We start from the raw sequence: 16,316 nt of genomic DNA, 5'->3' as shown, positions 1-16,316 counted from the left end.
TTAGAGTTAGAGCTGCCTAGCTGCCTATTTTTATATAGTCTAAATTATTATATCTAATTTATTTATTATATACATTATTATTTATTTAATAAGAATTTATTTAAATTATTTATTATATAAATTATATAAATATATTATTATATCTTATTATTTATTTATTTATTTATTTATTTATTTTCTATCCCGCCTTTATTATTTTTATAAATAACTCAAGGCGGGAAACATACCTATTACTCCTTCCTCCTCCTCTTTTCCCCACAACAACAACCCGGTGAGGTGAGTTGGGCTGAGAGGGAGTGACTAGCCCAAGGTCACCCAGCCGGCTTTCATGCCTAATTTAACAAATATTTCTTTATTTCTGTTCTGCACTTAGTTTTTAAGTGAAATATAAATAATAGTTATGATGCATTCATCCCAATGAATGCATTCATCCCATTCATCACAATCTAATCCACAGGGTGTCTCCTAGCCAAGGACTAAAGCCATGGAGGTATCACCATAAAATCTATGCTGTTTCAAGTAGGGTTAGGTAAAAGTAAAGGTTTTCCCTGACATTAAGTCCAGTTTTGTCCGACTCTAGGGGGCGGTGCTCATCTCCGTTTCAAAGCCTTGGAGCCGGCGTTATCCATAGGACACTTCCGGGTCATGTGGCCGGCATGACTAAATGGAATGCCGTTACCTGCCCGCCGAAGCGGTACCTATTAATCTACTCACATTTGCATGTTTTTGAACTGCTAGGTTGGCAGGAGCTGGGACTAGCAACAGGACTTCACCCCGTCACACAGATTTGAACCACCGACCTTCCGATTGGCAAGCTCAGCAGCTCAGCGGTTTAACCTGCAGTGCCACCGCCTTTTGCAAAATTGGTGGTGTCAAGTCTGGTAGGTTTAAACTTTCTAAGCATGATGTATAGAATCATGTGTGGAGAAAGTGGAAAAGAAAAGACTTCTTATAGTGTCAGCCCAGCAAGGTAGACCAGACTAAGGACCTAACGCTCTGTAGGTCAGGACTACTTTTATTGCAACAGCTTCATTAACAGAATCTTGCAAGTCTGAGTGTGCTTCCCCTCTTAACCCTAACCCTTCATCTCCCTGTGAACTAGGGAAAGGTCTGACTGAGATGTTTACTCATGTAATTTTCTTGGCCCAGGCTCAAGCCCCACTTATCTGACCATTGTCTTGGTAGCAGCTCTTCCTCCTGTCCTTCAAGGCCATTTCACCTGCCCTCTACACACAGTACTAGAATCTAGGCTCAGGGTTGAGCCTGATGGGCAGGAGATTCAGGCTAGGAACAGGAAGTTCTTCTCCATGCAAAAAGTGAAAGCAAGAAACCAGCAACAATGCAAATGGATTCTCCACTGCCCTTCCAATTGTTGAAAGACTTGTTCTTTGACATCAGAAAGATTAAATTACCGTCCCAGTTACTTAATGGATTGTAGACCTGATGTTAACCACAACTAATAAACAAGTTGCTTTCAGATGTAAGCTATGTATGGATGATCAAACTGGTAATGAAATATGGTCATCCTTTATTAATTTTTTTGTGTAAAATTCTATAAATATGTATGAGATGCATATGTGTGTGCATGTGTACACACACACACACACACACTTTTCCTTTCCTTTTGTTGTTTTATTTTATTAAATAAATAAAGGGAAACAGTAATTCTTCATGCAGAACTTAAGAACCTCATGGAACTCACTTTCACTATGACATGGAGGGGGAATAGGTAGCTTGGATAGGTTTAAAGGAATGCAAGCCCATTTCATGCATCATGCTGTTCACAACAAGGCAGGTACTTCTTCTGCCTTTGTGCCCCATTCTCTGGGGTGTTCTATGTGCCCTCCAGGCAAATTCAAAGAGGGCTGCCTCTGAACATCAGCTGATGGGGCACAAAGGCAGAGGAAGCACCTGCCATTGTTGTGAGCTGCCCAATGCTTGGAATCCACCAAGTTCATCTTTGGTTCCCTTGCTGTTCTCAGATCTTGCTCCCAATTTCTCATGTCTCATATCTCATGTCCACCTTAAATTGAAGCTTGCATGGTTAGTAACTTAAAGATCTTACTACAATCACTAACTGGAGCTTCATCACTGAGCAGAGGTTTGAAAACAGGTCCCTCAAGTCCAATTCTCTAAGCGCTATAGAACTGCAACGCCTTATAACACACACACACACAAACACACACACACACCTGCTTGAGGATATGCACAGCCATTGTGTGGGTGCAGTCAAAGATGATCCGGAACTCCCGCCCCCGCTTCATCTCCTTGAGCAGAGGCCGAGAATCTTCTGTGTCGAGGGGCAACTGGCGGATCTTCAAACGGATGTTGTATCTGGATGGAGCCATTATCAACTCCTGAAGCCGGATAAGGCCTTGGGGTAGACAAGGACAAACACAAAACAGGAGGCATGAGTTGTGTTGGAATTCTGACCCACACCACCGCTTCCCAAGCAAAGACACCCAGAAAAGACAAGCGAGTGAGGGGTCTTGAGAGGACAGAGTCCCTTCAGTGGGAGAATTCCTGGTGTGCCATAGACTCCCCAAGGTTGGTGCTAGCACTCTGAATCTTACAGGGCAAAACCTTCCTGGGAATTATCATAAAAAGTCATCTTCCCTATGTCAAATGGATTTGAAAGTTCTGACAAATGCTCATTAGGGGAAATTTATTCCATTGTACAAAAGCACAATCTGCTGTTGCAATTACGCTATTGTGTTAGCCCAAAACAGTTCAGAAAAAAACCCAGCCCAGCCCAAGGCTCTGACAAAGCTCACTGAATCTGTGTGGGTTAGCAGGCTTTGCAATGACAAAGGGTAGCAGCAACAGTAAGTTTAACCTAAGAAAATAAAAGCTGAGCTTGTGAGTGTGATTAAATAGCCTATCATGCCAGATGCAGTCATTTGGAATCTTCTCCAGTGCTGTTGGCTAAGGTATCTCCTTGAGGCAGCAATCGCCTGTCCTCTCTCCTCTGGACCCTCACCTGCTGGAGACCTAAAAGAGGAAGGCCCAGCCTGGCAGTTAAGCCGGCTTGGTAGGACTGGAGAGCTTCATCTGGTGGAGGTCATCCGACTGCTCTGCCTTTCCTCTGAGAAAGACAAATGGCAGGGGGAAGGTACAGCCTTTTCGGATTACAGCCAAGGAGAAACATTACGACCAAGGCCCATTAAAAAAATTAAGAAGTTCCATTTGCCACAGATTTGAAGAGGCCACCTCTGATTTTATTCTTTCTTATGCCAGTAGCACTCATTTTAGAACAATTTGTACCCACTCTGAAGTGACTTAGAGATATTATTTAGTAACATATAATACTATTTTTAATGTATTTATACATAGCTTTATTTCCCACTAGAACCTCAAAAAATGGCGCATTTTAAACAATTTCTTAAAATCTCTACAGAATCATGATTTAAGACAAGCAGTTCTGAACTGCCCCCCTCCCCCCATTCAGTAGAGATGATGCCAAGGGGCTTCTGCCAGGAGGGAATCCTACTGCTCCTACTGAAAAGGCCCTGCTCTGTGAATCCATCACCTGACAGGGCCTGTGATGTGGATGCAAAATTAAAGGTTGCCCCAAGGGAGAGGAGAATTTTTTCAGGGTTCCTGATCCTGTTGAATGATACCAGGAACCAAGGCAACTCATTGTCTTCAGGCTCAAGAGCAGAGATATTCACTCTCTAAACACACACACACACACCCCACCCTGCCAAGCAATGGTCTGAGTTGGAGCCCAAGGGCAGCCCCACAGCAATGGAAACAACACCATCATGGATGTCCCTCCCATGGGATAGGAAGAAGCACAGGGAAGCTGGCTGAAAGAGCCTTTGGCTACAGGACCAAGCAAGTCCATTCTCCTGTCTGTGGGCAACTGTAACATTTGTTCACCCCCATGGTAGCTGCCATCCAGATTTTTTTTTAATTTGTATCCCGCCTTCATTATTTTTATAATAAATATAATTATTTGTAATTATAAAGTTTATAAATATAATTTCCCCTGAGGCTTCTCTCATGCAATGGGGACTTTTTTTGAAAATGGACATATCCCCTGACCCAGCTTACCTGTGCTGTCATCATACACCACAGTCGCTGACCTCCACTTCAGGTGCTGTACAAGGTCCAAGATGGCATGGCTGAGAGAGGCATAATCCGGGTAAAGATTGACATAGAAGGTGTCCTTGTTGTCCAAAGGGTGATGCTTCCACCGCAGCTGTATGTGAGGAACTTCCAGTGCATTGCAAATGGACTGGACTGCATTGGTACATGAGCCCTGAGAAGGCCCAAATATTGCTACAACACCCAGTGCAAGCTGGTCACAGGCTGGAAAGAAAAGGGATCAAGACTGTCAGTCAGACTTACTCTGGAGGGTATCAGGTACAGTTAGAGGGTACTTACAGAAGCTGCAGCACAGCTGACTAACGAGCCCTCCTTAACCAGGCTGAAGAGCCTCCTATGTGCTATTCCACCTCACCAGCAAGTAATTGTAAAGTTCACTTAACTCTTTAGTACTAAGCATGGTGCATTTTTCTGTGCTTCTTTGTGTACACATCAGCTTCTCATTATTGCTTCAAGTTTTCATTTTCCTTCATGGTTTGCATACCACTATTGTGTTTTCACCCAATACCAGTACTGGTCACAGCTTTTCAGTGGTGGGTGTATTGTGCAGCTAGGGCCAATCGCATGATGTACAGGTGCTTAAACAACAGATTGAGCCATCCCTTGATTCTGCTGTTTGTGAAACTGGTGCATCACCATAGCAAACGGCCAGATAGTGGAACCCCAAGGGCAGGGGACAAAAGCAGTCAGCAGGATGCATTTTGGAGCAACTGCTGAGGTTGGCTTGGCTCTTCTCTCTTAATGGCTCCTGGTAAGACCAAAAGGCCCAGCAAAAAAACAAAAACAAAAAACGGTAGGTGTCTCTCATCCCAAACTGCCTGCTTGGCTCTTCTATCTGCCTATCTAATTTCATGGAGGGTTCATCACATGGAAAGTTGGTGATGATATTAGCCTGTATCAAATTAAGCCTTTACATCATTTATTTTTAATGTCATGATGCTTTTATCAGTATAAGACTATTGGGGAAAGAAGTACTCAAAGTCTGTATTACGCCAAGCATTTCACAAATATGACAAAGACAACACAGACACTGGATCTGGCTTTGGGTTCAATTGCTATCAAAATATATGGAATTTCCACTCCATGCTATTAAAGGCAGATAAGAAGACTTGTGTATCTTCAGAGTTATAGCACAGGACTCTATTTGTTATCCCCTCATCTTTCCAGAGATGTGGCACACCGAGTACACACATCCTTTGGCAAAATGACATGTGATACTGAAATGTTTCCAGAATACCATGAGGCTGGAAGAAAAAGATTTCCAAAGGAAGATGATTTGAAGACATCTACAGTAAGAGGACTCTTGGGGCCTTCAGTAGTGGGCTGCAGGTTTAACTAGACCTAGAAGGCAAAATAGGCCTGTGCAGAGTGCACACAATCTGTGTTAATGCTTCATTCTGAGCCATTAAAGCAACCTGATCTGCTTTGCCAATCAAAGAGACACCAAAAAAAACCAACATCATCGTGCATCAAGCAAGGCCAATCTGCTTCAATCCCACTTTGAGTCCAATGGCTTTTGTTTATGCACTGAATGTACAGAAAGCCACTGAAGGGCCAGAGAAGGGGCTGAAGTGAGGCGATAAAGCCATTCCAATCCATCTGTAAGAGTGCCACATCATGCATCTGTTTTCATGAGTGATTTTGATCAACATCTTTAAATCAAATCACTCCACTGAAACTTAATGCATCTCTAATGCAAATGTTAACCTACATGTAGAAGAGAAGCTCTGGCACCTGGATCTTCATACACGTAGAAGCGGAGCTAGGCCCTTTCTTCCCTGCATATATCATCATTTTTATTATTTATTTAAACAATTTATCTGGCTGCCCATCTCAACAATGACCTGAGTGGTATACAAAAAGTTAAAAACCAAACTACAGTCAAACAATGATTCATACAGCCACAGTTCAGGATGAAGAGAAACACTCCCAATTCCTCAAAGCAACAATAAATTGGTCATCCAATAAACTAGCAGAGCCTGTCAATGTCTTGACCCAAATGCCTGTCAGAACAGTCAGCTTTTAAATGCCTTATAAAAGAGGGTAAGAGAGTGGGAGCCATCCAAATCTCATGGAGAATGCTATTCCATAGGTGCTGCATCAAAGAAGGTGTCAGGCTCTCTTTGCACACCTGCCATGAAACAATTGCTACACAAATCAGCCAAGGCAAGAGCAAACACATGTCAGCTTTTGCACTTTGCAGACAGAGAAGATTGTTAATCACATTCCTTCACAAGCCATTGGAGCCAAGGACAGGCTGTTAAGACACCTGGACTCTAATTAAGTCTAAGGAACTGGGAGGGGGGAGATCAGGAGTGAGAACGGGCTTGTTTGGGAGATGGGGACTATGTCAGAGAGAATGATTTAATTTGAATGCTTTGGCACCAAAACATTATTCAGAGTTTTGCAACTGTCCTGTGTAATCAGATTTTAATAAATGAATTCTTTAAGCTTCCTAATGGACTGTCTGGAGAATTTCTCAAGTTAAGATCCTGGTACTGGGGCCATCACAGAAGGCATGGCTCCTGGGTTGAATATTACTTGATAGAAAGGACCCTAAGCATGTCTTCCCTACTAAATCTGGTGGAGACAGGCAGTCCCACAAATAGCCTGGCCTATGCCATGGAGGGCTTTATGGGCGATAACTAGCACCTGGAATTGCTCCCCAAAGCCCACTGGGAGTTAGTGCAGCTCACCGAGCAGCAGTGTTACATGAGTGTATCATGAAATGCCAAAGGGTACCCACCCTGCTGCATTCTGGGCCAGCTGTAACTTCCAAATGCTGCTCAAGGGCAGCCCCATGTAGACTCATTATAATAATCCAAACATCTCAGGTGACTAAGGTATGAGTCAATATGAGTAAGGCCTACCAGTCCAGAAACAGGTGCAACTGGCATACAGGATGAACCTGTGCAAAGTTCCTCCTAGCCATAGTTGTCACCTGATGTCATGAGCACTGATGGTGAGCAGGAGGGGGGCCCTATCCAGGGGGGAAAACACATGCATAGTAGCAAGGATTTGAGCAGTCATTCAAAGAGACACAGAACAGACCTGCCTTGACTTTTGGGGTTTATCTGTATGGGTTTTCCCATGTTTCTTCAGTTTGTTAGGATTTTCTGTCTAATGTAGCAGCAATAAAACACTAGAGATTTATTCCTCGTCTCAGCATGGTTCCTGCTTGTTAGGACACCTGCTCTTTGAACAGTAGTTGTAAGTCCAGGAAGTCCTCCAAATTGCACACCAACTTTGACTGGAAGAATGCTGCCCAACTCAGAATGAGATGAAGAATCTACAGGTCTTGGGGGTGCCTCAAGATCCACAACCATTTGGTTTTGCCGGAGTTGAAACAAAGCCTATTCTCCCTCACCCAACCTCTGGCTAGCCTCCAGACACTGGGAAGGAACCTGGATGGCATCACTAGGTCAGCCCAGGGCAGAATTGTATTAGCATACTGATGATACTTTACCCTGTGCCAACAGATGCTCTCACCCAGAGGCTTCATGTAGACATTAAATAGGAGCAGGGAGAAGAAAGAGCCCTGAGGCATCTCACAAAGCTTGGTCTTGGTCTTGACACCTCCCCCCAACACAAACTAGGACTGGGCCCAGAAAAAGGAGAAGAACCACTGCAACCTCTGCCTCCCACTCCCAATCCACTAAGCCAGTCCAGAAGGAGATCACAATTAATGATACTGAAGCATTTTAGAGACGAGAAATAACAGGCAAACACAACTGGTTAACATACTGTACTATGAGATATGTATTAGAATTCTGTCAAGCGGAATAAAACAAAATCAAGACAGCAACTGAAGGCAGAGCCACATAGTTGGCAGTTGTTTCTGCCCATCCAATTCTATCTAGCAGGTTGGGTATGCTGCAGGTCCTGTCAGCCAAGGAATGTCGGTTGGTGGGAACTAGAAGGCATGCCTTCTCAGCCGTAGCACCTGCCCTCTGGAATATTCTCCCTACAGAGATCAGGATGTCCCCAACCTTGTTGGCCTTTTGCAAGGCCATGAAGACCTGGTTACGTGCCTGGGTTTGGGGCCCCGAACATGTGAATGGTCCTGTTTCTTGGTTATATTAACATCTATGCATTGCTTACTTGGTGGCCATGTATATTTATTCTGTAATTTAATTATTTTAATTGAAATAGTTTTTATTGTTGTAAGCCGCTCTGAGTCACTTGCTGAGAAAGGCAGCTATAGAAATTGAATAAATAAATAAATAAATGGTCTTCCTATTTATGGTTATCAAAAAGATTCAAAGTCGACAAAATAATTTATGGCATTGAATATTCTAAGACAGAATATTTGAAACGGAATTGTGTTCAAATGCTGAACATGTGATTGCTAAAATGTATAATTTTTTATTGAAATTTGAAACAGAAGAAGAACAAGTGAAAGAATGCATGATAAAGTGGGCTAAAAATGTTGGCTATAATATACAGATGGAACAATGGGAAAATATGTGGTTGAAAGGATTGAAATTTACACTATGTATAAGCTTAAAGAGAACTTTTATAAAATGATGTACCGTTGGTATATGACACCAGAAAAAATATCTAGAATGTATAAAGGTACTTCAAATCTGTGTTGGCAATGTGAACAACAAAAAGGGTTATTTTATCATGCTTGGTGGATGTGCAAAAAAGCTAGAAGATTTCGGGTTCAAATGCATACACTGATTCAGAGGATTTTAAAAATTAATATATAACTGAAACCAGAACTTTTCCGCCTGGGACTGATGGATAAACAGTTAGAAAAAAATCATGGAACTTTGTTTTGATATAGGATAACTGCAGCAAGATTATTGTACACAGAAAGATGGAAAGATGGAAAGAATTGGCAATACCTACAATGTAGGAATGATTGGCGAAGATGACAGATCTTGCTGAGATGGCCAGATTGAGAAAAGACAATATCTATATTTATTGCTGACTGGAAACCCCTTATGGATTTTTTGCATAAAACAGAAAAAAAATGAACTGAAGATGATTAGATAGATTATAAAAAGAAGAGAGTCATCTTTAGAGAAAGAGGTAAATTTACAATTGTACTTATAACTGCTGTAAAAAAGATTGGAAGTCACTTCTCTGTATCTTTTTTCTTTCTTTTCTATTTTTCTTCTACCTTTTTTCTTTTTCTTTTTGTACTTTAGCTTTCTCTTTTATTTCTTCTTTCTTCTTTTTTCTTCTTGTTCTATTTCAGTTTTTATTAATTTTTACTCTTCTTTTAAAAACTTTCAATAAAAGTTATATTTAAAAAAATTAATGATATTGAGGGGCACTCAGAGGTCAAGAAGGGCTAGGATGGATGCACTTCCCCCTTACCAAGCCCACCAGAGGTCATCAGCAAGCAGTATCAATGCTATGACCAGGTCTGAATCCAGAATGAAAGGGTCCCTTCTTCTGAAGTTGTAAGCCAACCATCTTCTCAACAACCTTCCCCCAAAAGGGAAGGCTGGAGACTGGATGACAATTGTCCAGATGTTTTGGGTCCAGTGATGGCTTCTTGAGGAGGGGGTGGACAATTGCCACTTTTGAGGTAAGCATAACCACTCCCTCCTGCATAGACGCATTGTGTCATGAGCACCGTTGAGCTGAATGCATCAGCACAACGGCACACATGACAATACCACGGAAACAAGAGTAAGGGATTAAAAGATAAGCAAAGCGACGCACAACAACAGACACAGACCCCGAGGAGAAGGGAACGACCCCGGCCAGAAAAACCAGTCAAGAGAACACAAAGGGGGAAGAAAGAGCGACAAAGACAGGGCGGATCACGAGGCACACCTGAAGCTGTCAGCAGGAATGCAAAGGATATCGCCCAGCTGACAGCAATCACCGGCCGGAGGAAGAGAATGATTATGAGCAAAGCCCGGGGCACCAGCAGGGGCCCCGTGACCCCTCACCTACCGGCAACGAAGCATACAGGACTTGGGGGGATGACACAACCCAAGGTGGGGGGGCGGCGCTGACCAGCGCGGGCTATTTAAACCCTGCAATGGCGCGCTCTCTTCACTCTCAGTTTTTTCTAGCTATGCACTATGCTGAAATAAACCAGAACCTGATCTTCCCTGAATTAGTGTCTGTGTTTTACTCAGTAGTAGGCAGTGCATGACATAAAGCTGAGAGTCATAAACTCAGCCTTGCCAAGCCCCACCGGACAACAACGAGCCGCGGGAGGAACAGACGGCGAGAAGAACACGAGCGGAGAGCGATGGAGCCGACACGTCGCAGCCAGGACGGGCGAGCCGCACGGCGAGAGGCAGAGGAGAACCAGCAGAGGCCAGAGGCAACACGGACCCCAGGAGCCACGGACACCCTCCCGGCCCATCCCGAGCCTCAGCCCCACCCCCGGAGGGAGGCAGAGGCGACCCGACCACAGGAGGGAGCAACATAGCTCCCGAGACCCGCGGAGACCTCCCCGCCCCACATCGCACCCCAGCCACAGACGTGGAGCTTCAGCCCAACTGCAACAAATGCGGTGGAGGATGGAGAGACGAACCAGCCGATTCGCTCCCAAGTCGAGGGAGCTGACCAGCGGACGGAAACGCCTGAACCCCACCGGTGGCCCAACTATGTGGAGACGCCGACCGGTCCAATCACAGCTGCGGCGCGGACCTTGGACCAAGAAATGCAAGCCAGACTCACGGCCATGGAGGCCCAACTAAGGGACCTCGGGACCATGCTGCAGTCGCTGATGTCCTCCATGCCTCAAAGGAACATACCTGTGCAGGTACATACCCCTATTCAAACCCTGAGCGGGTCTTGGCACCCCCATAGGCCAAATGCTAACCGGCAAGCTTCCCCGGCGGAAGAAGCCATGGGACGGGACGCGAGGAGAGGGGATCCACCGAACACCAGGGCCCCAAAGGACTTCCCCATTTTCTTCGACGGGAACCCCGCGAAGCTGTCGTTTTTCGTCACGAATGCCAGAGAGTTCATGGGGCGGCACGGACACTCCTTTGACTCCGAAGTGGACAAAATCGCAGCCGTGGCAATCAAGTTGCAAGACAGGGCGGCGGACTGGTACGTCCAAATGTACGAGTCCAATTCTCCTGCCCTCTCTGACTTCCACGCCTTCATCACTGAGATGAAGCACTATTTTGAGGACCCGCTAGCCAAGGAGAGGGTTAAAAGCGTGCTTCAAGCCCTCAAACAGGGCGCACGAACTGTCGCGGACTACGCCCTCGAATTTAAAGCCCTCGCAGGGAAGATTAACGACTGGTCCGAGACTACCCTGCTAGAGATGTTCAAAAGGGGCCTCAGCCGCGAGGTACTCCAATGGGCACTCTACTGGGACGACCCGGAGACACTGCAAGGCTGGATCTACCTAGTGGGGAGAGCAGAACATGCTCATCGCACTTTCTTAATGACGACGGCAGAGGACAAAACAAACACCAGCCCAAAGGTACCCATGCCACACTTGGGGCTGGCCGGTCCCACGTACCAAAAGAAGAAGTTTGCTCGCGGACCCTGCGCGAAGTGCGGGAAAATGGGGCACAAAGCGGCAGACTGCTTCTCCAACCGAACACTAACTAGCGCTCCCAAACCTGCACCAAAAACGACGTTCAAACCAACTAACCCACCACCGCCCCCCCCCACCGCCAGATGACCGGAGCCACAGCGACACTGGACGAAGACTTGGACGCTTACTTGGCGGGGGAGGATGCCGAAGTCCCACACTGGCTGGCGGGAAACGCTCCCCGCCTGCCTTAAAACGCGCCGCGAGGCAGGCGATGGGACAGGGGCACGAAACACATAGACAGAGCAACGAAAGCTCCGTAATAATGGGGTCAATCAGGCTTTCCTTCGGCAACAGAGCCACCACGGCCACGGCGCTAGTGGACTTGGGGTGCTCCAAGAACCTGATCCACCCCGACATAGTTGCCAAGCTCGACCTGCCTTGCCTCCCCCTCCCCACACCGCTGGCTTTCCACCAACTGGACGGCTCAACAGCGGGAGGGAAACCAGCCACGACACAGACCGAGCCTGTCACCCTGCAAATGGGCACCCACACCGAGCGAACATCTTTTGTGGTAACCCACATAGGATGGCCCATCATAGTCCTAGGAATACCGTGGCTCACGACCAACAACCCGCGCATTAACTGGAAGACCCGCACCTTCCAATTCAACAACGGCGCGTACCGGGCGCCAGTTCCGGCGGGCAGGATAAACCCCACAGTGGGACGGGCAGAGGCTGCAGCCCAGGACAACACAGCAACCCCAGAAGACCTACCTGAACAATATGCTGATTTCTCAGAGGTCTTCGGGGAAGAGGAGGTGGACCAACTACCCCCCCACCGCAAGATGGACTGTAGAATTGAGCTGCTTCCCGATGTCCCCTTACCCAGGCCGAAGATTTACTCAATGACTCCAAAGGAGATGACAACCCTCCAGGAGTTCATCGATAAAAACCTGGCTAGGGGTTTCATAGAGCCGGCATGCTCACTGGTCGGAGCGCCCGTCTTATTCCGAGAGAAAAAAGATGGCACCTTACAGCTCTGCACCGACTACTGGGGCCTCAATGTGGCATCCCTATCCAATAAATACCCCCTACTCCTCGTGAAAGACATGCTCGCCCACCTGTCCACGGGAAGAGTATTCTCCAAACTGGACCTTCATGAGGCTTATTACAGGATCCGAATCAGGGAGGGGGATGAATGGAAAACAGCATTCAACTGCCCCCTAGGCGCCTTTCAGTACAAGGTGCTGCCATTCGGACTAGCGGGGGCCCCGGGAGTGTTCATGCAGCTCATCAATGAGGTACTGCATGAACACCTGTTCAAAGGGGTACTAGTTTACATAGATGACGTCCTCATCTACACCCAGATGCACGAAGAACACGTAACCCTAGTCAGGCAAGTCCTCGAGAAGCTAAGAAGGGCGAAACTCTATGCCAAACCATCTAAGTGCGAATTCCATAAAGCACGCCTAGACTACCTGGGGTACCGAATCTCCGGCGAAGGCATAGAAATGGACCCCACAAAAGTCGAGGCGGTGGTGAATTGGGAATGCCCACGTAACAGGCGCCAACTTCAAAGCTTCCTCGGCTTCGCGAACTTCTACAGGTCATTCGCACGGAGGTTCGTGGAGATAGCCCTCCCCCTAACAGACCTCCTCAAAACTAAAGGAGTTGGGGACACACGGCGAGCCACAAACCCAGGGACAGTACTAAATTGGACTCCCGCGTGTCAGACAGTGTTCAACAGACTGAAAGCGCTGTTCACCACGGAGCCAATCCTCGCACATCCGGACCCAGAACAGCCGTTCGTGGTCCAAGCCGATGCCTCAGACTTCTCCCTGGGGGCCATACTGCTCCAAAAGGACCCTACAGGAATCCTGAAGCCATGCGCCTACCTGTCAAGGAAATTCTTGGAGATGGAAAGGCGCTGGCATGTATGGGAGAACGAAGCGTTCGCGGTAAAATCGGCGCTAGAAACATGGAGGCACCTACTGGAAGGAGCCACCCAACCATTCGAGGTCTGGACAGACCACCGGAACCTCGAGGCCCTCCTGACGCCCAGACACCTCAGCCCGAAACAGGTCAGATGGGCCCAATTCTTCAGCTGCTTTAACTTTCAACTGAAGTTCATACCGGGCAAAAAGAACTTCCTGGCTGACGCCCTCTCCCGACTGCCCCAAGACGAAGAGCCCATTCCAGATATGATTGGGATGGTCCTATAAGCCTCCCAGCTGGGGATGGCTGTGACCACCCGAAGCAGCGCTCAGAAACAGCTCAACCCCATGTCTCAACTGACGGCAAGCCAACCAACGACCAGACGGCGCCACCCGCGACTGCCAGGAGGAATACGCGTGGACCTCACCGCCGCCCTCAAAACCGACCCCTGGCTACTAGCAAACCCCGACAAGGTGACAATGGAACAGGACTTAGCATGGGGTGAAGGCAGAATATATGTCCCAGACTCGCAGCGCCAGGTGATCCTGCGCAGATCACACGACAGCAAACAAGCGGGACACTTCGGGTTTCTAAAGACCCTGTACCTAACACGACGACAATTCTGGTGGCCCGCATTGAGACGGGACGTGAAGGCCTACGTAGCGTCCTGCCCAATATGCGCTATGGCCAAACGGGCACTGGGTAAGCCCCCGGGACTCCTACAAATGGTGGCGGAGCCCTCCCGACCATGGGAGGAAATCTCCATGGATTTTATAGTAGATCTACCACCCAGCCAGAAGAAAACAACCATTTGGGTGGTGAAAGACTACTTTTCTAAACAAGCACACTTCATCCCCTGCTCATCAGTCCCGTCCGCCCAGCAGCTGGCTAAACTTTTCCTTGTACACGTGTACAGGTTACACGGATGTCCTGTACGTGTGGTGACCGACAGGGGCACACAATTCACCTCGAAATTCTGGCGGGCTTTCCTAAAACTGATTGGGACCCAACAAGCCCTATCTACAGCCTGGCATCCCCAGACGGATGGAGCCACAGAGATCCTCAATGCCACCCTAGAACAATTCATACGCTCATATACCAATTACCACCAAGACGACTGGGTCGACCTGCTTCCATTTGCAGAAGTCGCATACAATAACGCCGTTCACACGAGTACAGGGAAAACCCCATTCGAAGTAGTCTCCGGGCGCGAGTTCATACCCATACCGGAGATACCGCAACCCCCGGGACCCCAAGTGGGTGCTAGTGACTGGGGACGGAAGATAGCGGAATCATGGCCAATAATCATGGCAGCACTGAAGGAAGCACAGTCTGCCTACAAAGAACAGGCCGACAAGCACCGGCGCCAGCAACCGACATTCCAGGCAGGGGATATGGTCTACCTATCCACCAAATTCATGAAATCACCTCAACCCTCGAAGAAACTGGGGCCTAAGTATATCGGGCCGCTTCGAGTAACACAGATAGTGAACCCGGTGGCAGTACGCCTGGACCTGCCACACAATCTAAGAAGACTCCACCCGGTATTCCACAGCAGCCTCCTGAAACCAGCAACCACCTCCCGATGGCACCCAAGCATGCCTCTGCCCTCCCCAGTGATGATCGACGGCCAACAACATTTCAAAGTCAAAGAAATACTCGATTCCCGCCATCAACGGGGCACACTATACTATTTAGTGAAATGGAAACACTTCCCCCACCCAGAATGGGTGGCGACTCAACACGTCAAGGCACTGGACCTGACCCGAGCATTCCACACGACGTACCCCGACAAACCAAAGGGGCACCCAGCTGAACCGGCCCCTAGATCACACTTCCCCCCTTGGGCCTCCCCCCCCACCCACATCACCCCCAGGGGAAGGGACCCCCCAAGCCTGCGACTTGAGTAGACCTCCTCCCCCCTGGGACTCACCCTCCCCCCACCCTCTCCGGGCCCACTGGGGAGGGAAGATTGGTCATAGGTGCATCGCCAGGGGGCAAATGGCCAGGATGCACACATGACAACACGACGAACATCAAACTAAACAATCAACAAAACAAAAAGATAAGGATCCTACCTGGAGCTGAAACAGCACCCGACCAGCCACGCCTCCTCTCACGACGAACTGAGCAAGAACAAGCAGGGTGTGGTCGAGGCATGCGCACTCGGAACACACCCAAAAGATGGAAACGAGGTAGAGGGCGGAGCAAGGGGAGGGGTAAAAGCACTCCGGCGGGAAATACAAAAAAAAAAAACTTTGACAGCTCTCCCGGACAAAACCGGAATGCCGGGGGGGGGCTACCATTCGAAAGGGGGGCAGTATGTCATGAGCACCGTTGAGCTGAATGCATCAGCACAACGGCACACATGACAATACCACGGAAACAAGAGTAAGGGATTAAAAGATAAGCAAAGCGACACACAACAACAGACACAGACCCCGAGGAGAAGGGAACGACCCCGGCCGGAAAAACCAGTCAAGAGAACACAAAGGGGGAAGAAAGAGCAACAAAGACAGGGTGGATCACGAGGCACACCTGAAGCTGTCAGCAGGAACGCAAAGGATATTGCCCAGCTGACAGCAATCACCGGCCGGAGGAAGAGAACGATTATGAGTGAAGCCCGGGGCACCAGCAGGGGCCCCGCGACCCCTCACCTACCGGCAACGAAGCATACAGGACTTGGGGGGATGACACAACCCAAGGCGGGCTATTTAAACCCCTCACTGGGCGCTCCCTTCACTCTCAGCTTTTTCTAGCTATGCACTATGCTGAAATAAACCAGAACCTGATCTTCCCTG

At 47.9% G+C, this 16,316-nt stretch overlaps 1 protein-coding gene across 1 annotated transcript in view; it reads right to left on the bottom strand.

The window, feature by feature from the left end:
- Positions 1-16,316, bottom strand: part of LOC134503457 (glutamate receptor ionotropic, kainate 3-like) — a 195,160-nt gene that overhangs the window by 54,605 nt on the left and 124,239 nt on the right. Inside the window, exons 4-5 of the mRNA XM_063312256.1 lie at positions 4,057-4,314; positions 2,193-2,374 (exon numbers count right to left, since the gene is read on the bottom strand). Coding sequence (XP_063168326.1) covers positions 2,193-2,374; positions 4,057-4,314 — 440 coding nt within the window. The remainder of the gene's footprint in view (positions 1-2,192; positions 2,375-4,056; positions 4,315-16,316) is intronic.

This window comes from Candoia aspera, chromosome 10 (assembly GCF_035149785.1).
Source record: "Candoia aspera isolate rCanAsp1 chromosome 10, rCanAsp1.hap2, whole genome shotgun sequence".
In the NCBI taxonomy this organism is placed as follows: Eukaryota; Metazoa; Chordata; class Lepidosauria; order Squamata; family Boidae; genus Candoia; species Candoia aspera.
This window is presented reverse-complemented; position numbering and strand designations above follow the sequence as displayed.